At 37.5% G+C, this 14,602-nt stretch overlaps 1 protein-coding gene across 2 annotated transcripts; it reads left to right on the top strand.

Moving 5' to 3' along the window:
* Positions 1-62: 62 nt before the first annotated feature.
* fdxr (ferredoxin reductase) lies at positions 63-13,114 on the top strand. 2 transcript variants are annotated; one of them, XM_044338316.1, is made up of 12 exons: positions 63-496; positions 2,163-2,266; positions 3,459-3,554; positions 5,080-5,202; positions 5,362-5,475; positions 5,632-5,733; positions 7,373-7,480; positions 8,705-8,789; positions 10,677-10,876; positions 10,992-11,163; positions 11,268-11,441; positions 12,664-13,114. In XM_044338316.1, exons 1-12 carry the CDS (start codon positions 415-417, stop codon positions 12,792-12,794), a joined length of 1,491 nt encoding a protein of 496 aa, XP_044194251.1. In that variant the 5' UTR covers positions 63-414; the 3' UTR covers positions 12,795-13,114. The 2 variants fall into 2 exon arrangements, with proteins under 2 accessions (XP_044194251.1, XP_044194252.1); XM_044338317.1 differs by lacking the exon at positions 5,362-5,475.
* Positions 13,115-14,602: the final 1,488 nt, after the last annotated feature.

Here is a 14,602-nt window from a genome sequence, read left to right as displayed (position 1 = left end):
ATTTATATGAAAATCTGTCCCTGTGGAACCTACGTGCTGAATGTTCTGTTTTCCACGGACTCCTCTGGGTGTAACACAAGGTGCAGCCTTCAAAACAGTCTGTTCTGATGATATACTATACTAATAATGCTACAGTAATATTTATAAGATCAAAGAAACGCGGTTTAAAACGCGTTCATGCAGCTAACTGGCTAGTTGAGGGCTTGCAGAGTGTAGAAACTTCCCAGGAAAGATAAACGTTTTGGTTTTTTTCACCTTGGCTTTTGCTCTCAGTCCTGCTGGCTGTCCAAAGCTCAAAGCAGGAGCAGTTCTGTGGAGCTGGTGACCAAATGCCAGGAGGAAAATACAGTGGATTTAACGTTAACTACGACTTGGTTTTCAGTCAGACAGCTTGTCTGTAGCCGGGGGGTAAAGATGGGCTGCCATAAACTGCTGCTTTCTGAGCTGAAGATGTGGACGTCAGGAAGAAGTGGTTGGATAAGTCGACTTCATTATGGTGAGAAGTCTGAAAACACATTAACTATGCTGTATTTATTGCTTAACATGGAGCCCAAATACGTTAATTGTTGTGTTCCTGTATGGAGGGAACATGTGCCAAACCCAATATAAAACTGCGTCCACTTCTTAGTGAAGTTGTTTGTTGGCGAAGCTACATAGCTAGAAGATAGGCTAATATTTAACAAAGTGACTCCAACCGGCGAGTGTACCGACCACTAATTTCAGTAATAATTAACTATATTGTACTATATTTTGACTTTCATTTACTTTGTTCCTTGTTTCACATACGTCAAGACAAAACAAATGAAGGACATATAAATGTCGGTGTGATAGATAGAAATCTGTTATGGCTTACACGAATACCACATAAGGTTAAAGGTTGACTATAAACTAGTGCCCGATCGATAGTGTATTTTGGGGGCCGTTGCCGATACTGATATCAGGGAATAAAAAAATTCCGATATCGATATATCAGCCATTAACCTTGTATATACAATATATACATAGACACACATTTTGGAAAAACATATAGGCCGATACCAATATATCTGTAACAGCCCAATATCGGCCGATAATATCAGCTGACTGGTATATCAGCCGGGCTCTACTACAAACATACAAAACAAAATCACCAATACATTTTAAAATGTTAGTGTTCAAAAATTGCACCATATAATAAGTGTAGGATTATATTTAAATGATGCAGAGAAGCGGGAGTAATTTGCCATATTAACAGTGTGAACAAGACTAGGATTGATTATTATTGTTCCAAGTCAGATGTTTTTGACAGCAGGGCATTTCCAAGTCTTTTTGTACATAGACAGTGACACAAAGGAATCCATTAAAGTACATTTTCATTCCACAAGATAACTGCATGATATTGATATTGATGTTTTATACAAAGGAAACCTGTGTAGTTGGGTAATTATGAAATTGTGAATTATTAACAAATAATATCTAAAGCTGTAAGGTAAATCTTCATTCTTATATCTCACTTTAAAGACCAATGTCCAGATTTGAAGAAGAGCTACTGCACACTTCAGTGTGTTTTTTGAGCTGTAAACTAAATTTTATGACTGTACTGTGATGAAACACATCAATGCTGGTGTTAATATTGACATTGACAACAAATTTCTAAAAACTGGTATTTCATGGGTTGAAAATGAAAATGGGTCAACATCAACAATTTAAAAAAAAAAAAAAAAAGGTGGAGGGTACCTGCCCATACAATATTACACTATGTTAAATATGGATAAATTAAACTATGATATAATGTTAAGAAATATGTGTTGTGTACAAAACCTCTTATTTTTCTCAGAATCCCAAGAGATTTAGTGACCAACCTGTTCTCTTCAAGAGAGTTTATCATCAATCAGAAAACCTAAAAAACATGTTGATAAAACTTTGATTATTTCTTCATTATCAATATAAAGTTTTTTGCTCACTGTCATATTTCTTATTTCTCTTATTTTTGCTATAGTGGAGAGTAGTGGTACTCCCGACAGTATGTGAACTGCTTATGAACTTTCTCTAATCTAATGATATTACAGAACCTGAATTAGCTCTTTCACTATAAGCTCATATTTTCCTGTACTGAATACAGCTGCGATCTCAAATAGGATTAGGTTTGCTTGTTTGTTTTATCCTCCCTGTTGATTCTGCAGGTATAAGTTGGCGTGGAAAGGCATCTTTTTCCTCTTGTAGCCCAAAGGTGTGTATCGTTGGAGGTGGACCAGCAGGTTTCTACACAGCACAGCATTTGATTAAGGTATGCATTTCCTGTTTTGACTGTGTAGGTGTAGGAACTTGAGTGGGTGAAACGGATAAAATCTTCTATCAACATAGACAATATGTCATTTTCTATTGATGAAAATTTTGAAAAAAATGTGATTATATCATGATATAGATATATATTTAGTGATATAATCAAATTTCAGGAAAATTAGAAACTGGGGGTAAAATAAGCAGACAGGTTTGACTGTTTTGACCTGAAAAATCAAGATCCTTCAAATGTTCATGTAAAAATCAGTTGACAAATGTACATGATGATGGTAGTTGGTAATAAAGGCTTGTAAACTGCGTTGTTCACTGTTGCATAGCGCTGCAATTCTTTGATGTACATCACATCCGCTTCAAAAGGCCTATTAGAAGGACAGGAAACAACATGCAGGCCTATTTATGCTGACAAGCTCTTATTATTGAGTAACCCCACTTGGTTAGTACACACATTCCTTCTATGCAGACAGACACACTGTCCTACATATTGTCTAGTTTTTGTAGAGATGTTTTAATTTTAAAGAAAAAGGCTTTTGAAATGTTGTCATATTGGCCTTTTTAGTTTTTGAATGGAATTCATTGTGTTAACTATGTTTATCTGATGATCCCAAATAGAGTGAGACACACAAAGAAGCGTAAGTTTGAATATGGTTTATTTTCCTGTCACATGCAAATACAATGAACAACAAGCCAACTTGAGCTGGGATCTTTTATACCTTGCCATTTCTTCAACATATGTTTCCCATTATCAGTGGATTTGTCCTTCATATAATGAGTTATGACATGATGTCATATGCCAACCTGTCAGACATCTCGGCGCTGTTCCTATCAAACTAATGATTTTATACATAAGGGCCTCACACTAGATGTTATTCCATATCTGTCTTTATGAGACATGAACATGGTGCATCAACTAAAGGTTTCTTACATTCCTTAAGATGCATGCAATACAAAGAAAATATCTAATATAGAGTGTCATAACCAATACTTGTTAGTGGGATAAGTTCAGTGCTGGTTTCATCACTTCACCAGGATTTGTTGTATAAAAGAGCAGCAATGTTATCCTCTGACTCTACCTAAAGGGCCATTATCATGAAAAATGTCTACCTTTATTAACTTATTAACTTTTACAACTATAATGGAACACAGAAGGACTCTGTTTTCTTTCCTTTTCATCCTCCCAGGCCCGACAAGATGCTGAGGTGGACATTTATGAGCGACTGCCCGTCCCCTTCGGCCTGGTCCGGTTTGGGGTCGCTCCAGATCATCCAGAAGTCAAGGTCTTGAATCTTAATCCTACACTATTTGGTAGCCAGCTTTGGAGGCAGGTTCTTTTACTTTTAAGATTCTTTTTTTTAGGAAAAGCAGACTTCACAGTTATTCCAGGTCATTTTGGTTCATGGCCAATATCTTGCCCTCCAGTTAAAAAATATGATGGAAAGAATATTTGGCTTTTTGATTACAGTTGTTGGCATGTCTAGGCAAAAAAATCCAGTCAGAACTTCAGACAAACCTGTTTGCTAAAACCCTTAGGGTAGTACATGGTGGGAAATTACTAACTGATAAATTCTCTGGCACAAACAATGGAAAATAGCAGTTAGTAAATAGAAACTTGTCAAATAGAAAGTAAACTGACTGACAGGTGAGTCTTGAGATAAATGATATAGTGTGGCTTCACATGAGGTGATGTGTGTGGTGTCATGCATCCTTGCTTTTGAAAAGGAGTGTATGATGCAAGCCTCTCTCTGTGGGTGGGGGAGAAAAAAAGCTCCGAAAATTCACACGTTAACAGCAGCCAATGAAGGGCAATGAAGTGAATACTATTGCTACTGCTATTGTATACACAGCAACTTTGGAATGCCAATTTCACATTTCAAAAGCTCACAAAAATAAACATAAAAGATGTTTATCCAATGATTTATTATTGTTTTGCTCACAATGTGTTCTATACATCTAATACATCTAATATATCAGTTTAAGAGGCAGTTCACCAGTTTTACATGTCGTTCAGGTTGTTTACAGGAACTTAAGTAACCGGGGAACAGTTTGCTGCAGAAACCTGACTTCCTAAAAGTCATGTTTTTTGGAAAACCTGGTTTCTATAATCAGTATAGGGGGTTAGAGAGTTACCAGGTTTCATGTGCATTGGAGAGTTTTCAGACATAATGACATGAATGAATTCAAACTAAAAAACAAAAAACTGACACTAAGTAGCCACTCTAAGTCCAAATAAGTTGGGCTCCACAGCTGAGTTTGAAACACCAGAACATTTGCCTTTGCTGTAGGGACTAATGAAAGACGTTGCTGAGTTGCATTCTGGGAAGTGTAGGAGCCAAGGTTTTTGGAGCTTGCCACACACTAGGGATTAAAAGTCAGAATATATCCACCTCTGTTGCTTCTGATTTTAATCTGTCTCTTGCAAGTCCCCCAGCTTTATAGAAGAGCAATACTAAATTGCAGGATTGACCCTTTAAAAAAAATCGATGTGATTATTTGTGGGAATTTGCACATGAAGCTGAATAAAATAAGAGAATCCCTATATGTTGTCCCTAGAAATCACTATCCCTCAGACTTACAGCCATCCCCTTTTCTTTTAATAGTATTATAATAAGAAACGCATGCCTATATCTTATGAATACTTTAATACAATAACTGTAGCTTATAGCTTACATCATTAAACTGAGTTATTTATAACCAGAGCTCAATCATTCGCTTGAGATTTCATCACCACTACAGTTGCTAAACCTTTTATAAGTCCTTTTTTAGTCTAGAATTTGAATAAGTCTGTTCTTTTCATCTCCTTAGAACGTCATCAACACATTCACGCAGACAGCCAAGCATTCACGCTGCAGTTTCTACGGTAACGTGAATGTGGGGAAGGATGTGAGTGTTGAAGAGCTGCAGCAAGCCTACCATGCAGTCGTACTGGTAAGGATATGAACACACGCTGTTGTCTTCACACCAGTGAATAAAAAAAGGTCCTCACATGAGAGTGTGTTCACACCAGTAAATAAAAAAAGGTCCTCACGTGAGAGTATGTGCACAAGCAACTTTATGCATTGGGGTGTTTTGTATATTTTATGGCAGAGTTATGGGGCAGAGGGAAATAGAAGAATGGGGGTCCCAGGAGAAGACTTGGCCGGTGTGCACTCCGCCAAAGACTTTGTGGGTTGGTACAATGGGCAGCCAAGCTGTCGAGAGGTAAGACTTAGACTCTGTAAATCTAGTGGGTGTAAACATGTTGTGCTGAGACAGCTGATCTTTGTCTTTATCAGTTTCACCTCGTATTCTGTCTCCTGATGTTTATCTTCCCCTGTACTGTCAGATCTGTGTCTCTCTACTATCTTTTTCTTTCAGCTGAGACCAGACCTGAATTGTGAAACAGCTGTGATTCTAGGTCAAGGCAACGTTGCCTTGGATGTGGCAAGAATACTGCTGTCTCCCATTGATATTTTAAAAGTGAGAAACACACAGACTTGGTGATTTATTTGATGAAAAACATAATAATACATGTATGACAATCTAGGAAAGAAACCACACATTAGGACTATAGAAAAAGACAGAAGAAATGAGTCTTCAGTCTTAAACAATGTTAGCAGAGCAAGTCTTCAACACAGTGTGTGAATGCGCTCTTTTATTCAAGGCTTATTGTCTCCAAAAAGAATCCTGAAAGCCACCTGTGTGTGTGTGTGTGTGTGTGTGTGTGTGTGTGTGTGTGTGTGTGTGTGTGTGTGTGTTTGTCCAGCTGGGTTTCTGTAGAAGCAGCTGCAGACTTTTTTGTTATGGTTGAAGAAAAACAACTTTGCTTTAATCAAGATCAGAGGAAATGGATGCACGTGTCATGATTTCATCATCTGATTACACCAGCATTGAGCAAGTTGTTGTTGTTGTTATGTTTTGTACACAAAAATACCTAGGCATAAAGAAAATAAAACAATGAAATAAGTGCTGAAAGAAAATCTTCACTTAACTCCTTTTGAACAGAGACAAGGGTTACAACCTTGATATATAGTTGAAAGTCCCAGGAAAAAACTAGTAAGTAGACCTTGAGATGAGGTTTTTTTGTCAAACTACTGCTTCCAACATCAAGATGAATCTTTCAGCTCCAGTTTTTGAGTTGGATGGTCCATCAAATAAACTTAAAGCATGAATTTGAACTTTTGTAACCAGTACTTTTCCACAGCTGAGATTATCTGTTAGATAATTCACACAGAGAAGTTCTGAATCTTGGCAGATGTAAATTATTTTTGTCTGGTCAGCTCCTGACTAAATTCAAGTGCTGTGCAGAAGACTTTTCTTTTTCTTTTTCTAAATGTGTGTGTTGAGGTTAGAGCTGCAACGATTAGACAATTAATCGATTAGTCGATTGACAGAAATTGAATCACAAACTATTTTGATAATCACATAATTAGTTAAATTCTCTGGTTCCCGCTTCTTAAATGTGATTATTTACTTATTTATTTACTGTGATTTATTTATTTTCTACTATGATAGTAAACTGAATATCTTTGGGTTGTGGACTGTTAGGACAAAACAAGACATTTGAGATTGCACCTTGGGCTTTTGGAAATATTAGTTTACATTTTTCACCATTATTTGACATCGTATAGGCCAAACAACTAATTTATTAATTGAAAAAAAGATCAACAGATTAATCAATAATGAAAATAATGGTTACTTGCAGCCCTAGTTAAGTATATGGTCTAACCTAACAGGAAGTACATAACCTCCTGACAGGTTTCACTTTTGTTTATAAACAAAAAGAAGTGCGTGCTTTGCACATTTAACCACTAAACGACCTCAATTCAGTTAGCGACAATATTGCGGTATACATTGTCTTGTAAGAACTGGTTTGTTAGCACCGTGGTCGCAGAACCTTCAATTCATCAACAGCATACCTGAGGAATGATGTCATATTACAATTTACAGTTACAACTGACAAATACCAAAATGTCAGAATAGAAACCACATACAGCAGCAGAAATAACACCATATAAAAAGAAAAAATATAATATATAATATATAATATAAATATCAACTTCCAATGAAAATGTTATTGCAGAGACTGTGATGGGAAAATTCTCTGGTTTGTCTGCAGAAGACTGATATCACCCAGCCAGCCCTGGAGGCTCTGGCTGAGAGTCAGGTACGCAGGGTGCTGATTGTTGGCAGGAGAGGACCCATGCAGGTCGCTTGCACAATCAAGGTGTGTATCGAAAGAGACATTTTGTTACCGATACTGGCATTAAAAAAAGAGAGAGAAATATTTCAGCTGCACCCATCTTCTTCTTTCACTAACACTCGTCCATCCCGACTCTAACCAAATGTTTTGTCATTTGACCTTCATTAACCCAGTAACCAAGCCAGGTTAAGTATAGTTCTGGTTTATTACACCTTGGGTCTTTTTAAAATCTGGGAACACACAATAGGCAAGAAACATGAGCAGTCAAATCTTCAGATTAACCAAATTTATTTGGAAGAGAAAACAAGGGTGAATGGTAAAATGTTTACCCAAACTGTTGTAAACATTGACAGACACACTTCCTGGTCAACTATGACCTACTTTACTTGCTGTAGATGTGTGTGCACAGTTGTCTTTTTGATCCCCTGATTTTTCATCCACTATCCATCCAATCAAGAATGTAATTTGGCCAATATTTTTGATTCATGACCACATACCTACAAAACTAATAAAATCCACATTTCATCACCCTCAACTGTAATTTGTTTCTGCTAATTATTAAATGTTGGCATGCTTACTCACTAAATTAAGATGGTGAACTTGGTAAACATACCTGTTTAGCATCAGCATATTTATCATATTTGTATTAGCAGTTAGCTGTCTGCTGTGCCTCTGTAAAGCCTCACTGAGCCACTAGCATGGCTGTAGACGTTTAGCTTTAAGTCATGTTTTCATACAATTCAAATGTCGATGTTTAGGTCAGTTTGGTCACGTTTGCATTTGTTCTACTGCATGAATTTACTTTTGAACTATTTTAACTATTTATCCATTCCTTTTAGCTAATTATTCCAACTGTTTATCTATTACTAATAGCATATTATTCCAATTGTTTGTCCATCATTACATTATTTTAGCTCATAATTTCGGCTTCTCTACTTGTTTGACTCAGATTGGTGATAGTTGTGTACTGTGTCGTCAGCCTACTGTATTTGGTAGTTTACTGTGACAATCTGTGGGAATCACTAGTTTAGATAATGTGGCTAAACTATCGGCTTGTTTAAAACCTGCCTGAACATCTGACTGCTTGTCTGTCTTGTCCCGTCTTTGTATCAGTGTGTTCCTATATCTCAGCAATTACTTTGGTGAGTTAACATTACAGACAGAAATGATGGTATCACAGCACTACAAAAATAAGACCCAAGTTTTGTAGTAGTCGTAGTTGTAGTGCTATGTTTTCCTTGTCTACAGGAGCTTAGAGAAATGGTGAACCTGCCAGGCGCCAGACCAGAGATGGTGGTGGCTGATTTTGAGGGTGTCACAGAGGCTCTTAAAGGTAAGAATCGAGACTTCATCTGAATGGTTTCCTCTTTTCGAGAATTGCACTTCACACTTACTCTATTCTTAAACCATGTAAGTCTGAAGAGCTGCACATACACATTTTGAGTTAAGGCAATGCAATACATAGAGTAGAGTGCGTGTTAGATGCAACACAGCTGAGGTTTCTTTCACCACACTAGCAGAAACAAACATGTAAGATACGTGTTGCAAGTATGAGTTCAAAAGAAATTTGACTAATATAGATACTGTTGAAAAGGTCACAAGGAAGGAAAGAATGCATGCATGCTGTGGTTTAACGTATAGAGACCCATAGCTTCTATCAGATAAGAAGACTGCAGGTGTCAGATGGTCTGCAGTTCAGAGAAATTTTCTGCTGCTGCAAGAAACTGCGGGTTTAGAAAAGGCTTTGAAAATTTTGCAAGACCTTGTTTCTGCAAGCCATTTTCACCCTGCTGCTGACCCTGTGGCCGTCCTCGTCCTTGCTAGAGGACTGGCATTGGGCTGATTGATGCTGCTGAGCATGTTGCGATTTATAATGATGACAGTCTCCTTGCCTTTGTTCACGGCTAATTGCGAGAACCTTGATCTCATTTCTGTTGCACATGATAACCAGTAAGTGAAGGATGATATCTGAAACTGGTGGTTTGTATGTGTGTCTTATATTTAGTGCTGCTAAATTCTGTCAATGATAATATGCTCACTGCAGAAGTGAATGGTTAGTGGTTATAGCAAACGCTTCTAAAAGCGAGCAGTTACAGGAAATTTATGAAAACAAGAGAGTTTTGATGCTTGTTGATGCCAACCACCTGTTTCCTCTGTTCTTCTCTGTTTTGATTTAAGATACCACAATGGAATAATAATTATCAAAAGACGTGACATCTTTGTTGTTTTTGTAGGTCCTTTTGACGACATATGCACACATTTTCACAGATACACCTACACACTTTCCATATTTACTAAATACATCGAGGCCACATGATGATGAATCGGTTACAGTACACAATACACACACCAACACAGATGAAAAAACACATACGTTATGCACACATACATACATGCTACATACATACTAGTGTTAATTTTGGCAACAATTTCTTGATTTAATTGTATTCCTGAGATCAGAAAATTGTGTGAATTTTAGTCAGAAATAAACTCGAAACATTTTAGTCTTGTAAAAAGGAGCCATCAACATTTTGGTAAAGTTTTGGTGGACAAAAACATGACAATATCATAATATGATAATACATTTTAATCATTTATAAATTAGTCTACAAAATCTTTGTAGCTATTTCTTTCTTCAAAAAAGACTCAAGAGCTTTATAGTTTAATATATAAGACAGAAAATGGTAAAACTGGTACTAACAACTGGCCACCAAATGTCAAGTTGTGTGATAAAGACTGTTGTGGATTTTTTTGTGTGACTGGTCTGTTGTTACAATTAATTATTAAAGGATAAGTTCACATTTTTTAAAGTCTGTCTTAAAACAATACTCACATTCCTGATGAGATTCCAGTGGAAGTGATGGGGAACAAAATCCACAGTCATCTTTTTGTGAAAAAATATATTCTAAAGTTCAGCTGAAGCTAAAATGTGGCTCTAGTAGTCTTTGTAACTGTATAACATTCACTTGATTTATTTAACACTCTTTGTAGTACAAAATTCCCTCTGTATGTTACTATCACTCCTCCGACTGTAGCTTGAAGGCTGGTAGAGCCTCATATTAGCTTCAGCTGAACTTTAAAATGTATTATGATTTTTTTCCCCCCATCTCTTCCACTGGAGACACAAATACAAACAACACAAGAAAAGACATTTGGAATCAGAAATGATCTCAAAACAGACAGATGTCCATTTTAAGCCTAAGTGTGTCTGCTGTGTCAGATTTGCCGCGGCCGAGGAAGCGTCTGACAGAGCTGATGTTGAAGACAGCCCTGGAGATACCGGGAGAGAAGGAGCAGGAAAGACGAAACAAGGCCTCCCACATCTGGGGCTTTCGATTCTTCCGGAGCCCCGTGGAGGTCCTGGCCGACCCCGACCGTAGCAGAGCAGCTGGCATCCGACTGGCGGTCAACAAGCTGGAGGTAAACAGGATTTGGCCTCCTGTTGATGGAGCAATTTTCCCACTTTATTCAGATCAATTGAAAACAGAACTTCTTAAAGTTACCTGTTGAACATTGGTTGCATTTGTGTAACCAGGGTTCAGGTGAGGCAGCCCGGGCAGTGCTCACTGGAGAAGTGGAGGATGTGACTTGCGGACTCGTCATTAGCAGCATCGGCTACAAGAGCCTCCCCATTGACCCATCAGTGCCGTTTGACTCTCGCAAAGCCATCGTCCCGAACAGCATGGGCCGCGTTCAACAAGCTGCAGGTACCCAGTAAATACCATAAATAAAAAGATCACTTACAAAGCAAAAAACCTTTCAAGGAATAACATTAACTGAAAAAATGAACCGAATTCTTCTTTCTTTCTAGGTGTTTATTGTAGTGGCTGGCTGAAAACAGGCCCCACTGGAGTGATAGGCACCACTATGAACAATAGTTTTGACACCGCACAATCCTTAGTGGAGGACATGAACTCGGGAACCTTGGATGTATCTACTGGCAAGCCTGGTTCACAAAGCATCAGCACACTGCTAGAAAAGAGAGGTACTTTTCCCTTTGATCTGCCAAGCCGTTATCTGACCTGGAAGTTTATATCATGACTCACCTCTTGCTTATCTCTAAGTTAATTGGAGCCGCATCAAAAGTCAAATTACACAATATTTGGATGTCATGATGTCAGATAAGGCAATCATAGAGTTACGTATTCTTGCTCCTGCTAACGCTCTGTGCTCCTATGGGTCAACATGTCATGGATGTTGTCAAACTAGGCGAGAAAAGGCAAAAAAATTTTGAGGCTCTAGTCCGTTTTGTCAGGACAGTATCAGGAGTGGCTGATGCTGCATCGGTTGTCTATCACTACGACTCACTATAAAGGACATACCAAACACCTGATGCCCTTTTTTTGTTCCCGTCGCTCCACATATGTCCAGTCAGGTCATTATGGGGCTAACACTGTGTAGCCTGATCCCGTGATTTGTCTGTTAAGCCATAATTAAGTCATGTGTTAATAGAAAGAGCCAATTTCAGTTAATAAAAAGAGAAGCAAAAGGTGAACATAACAACTGAAAGATCTTTTTTCCTCAAGACACCTGCATGTGAGGGTCATAGCTAAAGGTATCCTACCTTATCAAAGACTTTTTAATTTTTTTTTTTTCATTTGTAATGCAATACAAAAGAGTTTACATTTTAAATATTTGAGTGCAATTTAAGCCATGAAGCTTGCTAGTCTGTCAAGTGTTATACATCCACCCTCTAACAGTCTGGTTACTGCTGAAGACAGTGACAGACACACTGAAGACAATTACATCATCTCTTGTCAAGCTTAAAACAATTATAAAAATAATAACCACAATAATCCCAGTATTGATAATAGTGAGAACAGTATTTGGTACCGAAGGGGAACGTAGCCAAAGAGGACAGAGCCATTAAAGTCACTCTACTCTGCATGACGCAATGTCAAAAACTATTAAAAGTATTGGTCAAAACTTATATGTTGCAGAAGCCCTAACCCCTAAATTTTTAGAGTCATAAAAATTGACACAATGTCCTGCTTCTAAGGCCAAAACCAATGTTTGTGTAATATTTTGTTTTCCCACAAGGTGTCTGTTGCTCTAAAAAAAGATGCCATCAAAGGACACAAAGGACAGGTTCACAATTTTTCTAGTCTTAAAACAACAGCCAGGTACCCAAATGAACATTGAAATTGGTTTTTTTGTTTTTTTTTACCATAATCATTTCTCAAGTTCATACTGGCCTTTTTTTGCAGGAGTGAAACCAGTGACTTTCGCAGACTGGGAGAAGATTGACAATGTGGAAATAAAGAGGGGTGAAGCCAGTGGAAAACCCAGAGAAAAACTACTGACAGTGGAAGAAATGCTGCAGGTAGCTCGGACATGACTGAAGTCAAGAAACTGTTTACAGGTGAATTCTGGACACTGAGTAGAAGTTGCAGTATAAAATACTTGCAGTTGATGCCATTATGATGGGGACCTAGGACCACAGTGGGCACAGAACAGAGTTGCATTATGAAGCACTCAACATGGACTACATTCATATTGTGCACATGGAGTAGGTAGTTTACCTGTGTATATTTGAGAGTAAAAACTATGCCTGAAATATGTTTTTACACTTACACTTCATATAATAAAATGTATCATATTATCCTGTCCATTTTGAATATATTTAATACAAAATAAAGTGTGACTTATATCATTATATTCCTGTCTTGCCTTTCCCATGACTGCTCTCTTAATATTTACTATACTAGTTATCTATGTGTCAGCTTAGATAGTATTTGGTGGGTTTTGGCTTACATTTTAATGATTATACTTTTTGTGTATTGCATCACTAAAGAAAGACATTACTTATTTTATGATTTTATTCATTTAAATTAGCTAAAGCCTGTCAGAATAACACACATCACTGGTGATTTGTTTACATTTTGACTTTCAGTTTGACTGGATTTAAATCTTCAGGCTGAAATTATTCTATACTTTTCTTATTGTCAACAAATCCCATGAAAAGACCAAAACCAACATCAGTTGATCCCATTAACACGTGCTGTCTGATAGCCAGCCTGATATATCTGATTCATCCACACGTTTTTGGCCATAACTCAAGAATTCATATGCTAATAATGATAAAATATAAGTTTCACACAAATGTCTAATAGGATAAAATGAAGTGATGACATTTTATATCCAAAAAGTCAAGGTCAACTTCACTGTGACATCATAATGCTCTGCAAAAACACTTTTCTGGCCATTATTCAACTCCATAACTTGTGAACAGAAGGGGAGATTGTGACCATATTTCACATTTGGTGGGATACTGAATTGGTGACACTAATCTTGGTGCCCACCATGAAACTGTGGTGATTGTATCGATGTTCTGTGCTGCCAGTTGAAGATGTGTGTGAAGCATCCATGTTTTAGAATTTGTAGCTTGTTTGCAGCAACATCCATATCTTAAGGATTGTCTGCTGTCATGGCTACAACTTTGTGTTCTATCATAATCAACTTTATTGGCCAAGCATGTGAAAACATACAAGGAAAATATACCTAATACCTTTAAGTAAATTCCTTCGAAGTCTGGACAGACATGGATGTAAACTGCAACTTGACTGGTTGGCGGAGGCATACAACCATGAGGCGGTATTTTCTATTTTTCATCCAGGTGTGGCTGATTGTGCCCTAGTATTTTGGAGGCCCGCTTCAAGGAATATTCCGACATTTTGGGAAATGTGTTTATTGGCTTTTCTGGTGGAAAGTTCGAGAAGATGGATACCTGTTAAATATAAGCCAGCAGCCTCGTAACCTAGCTTAGCATATTTTAGCATAAAAACTGGAAATGGGGAAACACGTTGCCTGGCTCTGTCCAAAGGTAACAAAATTTAGGACATTTCAAACAGTTCAAAGCAGGAAGTAATACGTTGCAACAATAAAATACAGTGTGGGGTACTTACAAAACAAGGGTCTATTTATCAAACTTTTTAGAATCACACTTAAAATTGCTCTCAAGAACCAACTTAAGAGTAATAAGTTCTTCACTGAGCATGAGCAATAAGACGTAGTCCTACTTACAGCAAAGTGTGAAAATGACTTAGAGCAGCTAGTATTGATCACATGAAGGAATAGCCAATCAGATAAGGATTGACCATACATCTGCCATATTGTACATTTTGTAATCCTTGTAGTTTGTTCAGT

This window comes from Thunnus albacares, chromosome 20 (genome assembly GCF_914725855.1).
Source record: "Thunnus albacares chromosome 20, fThuAlb1.1, whole genome shotgun sequence".
NCBI lineage: Eukaryota > Metazoa > Chordata > Actinopteri > Scombriformes > Scombridae > Thunnus > Thunnus albacares.
This window is presented reverse-complemented; position numbering and strand designations above follow the sequence as displayed.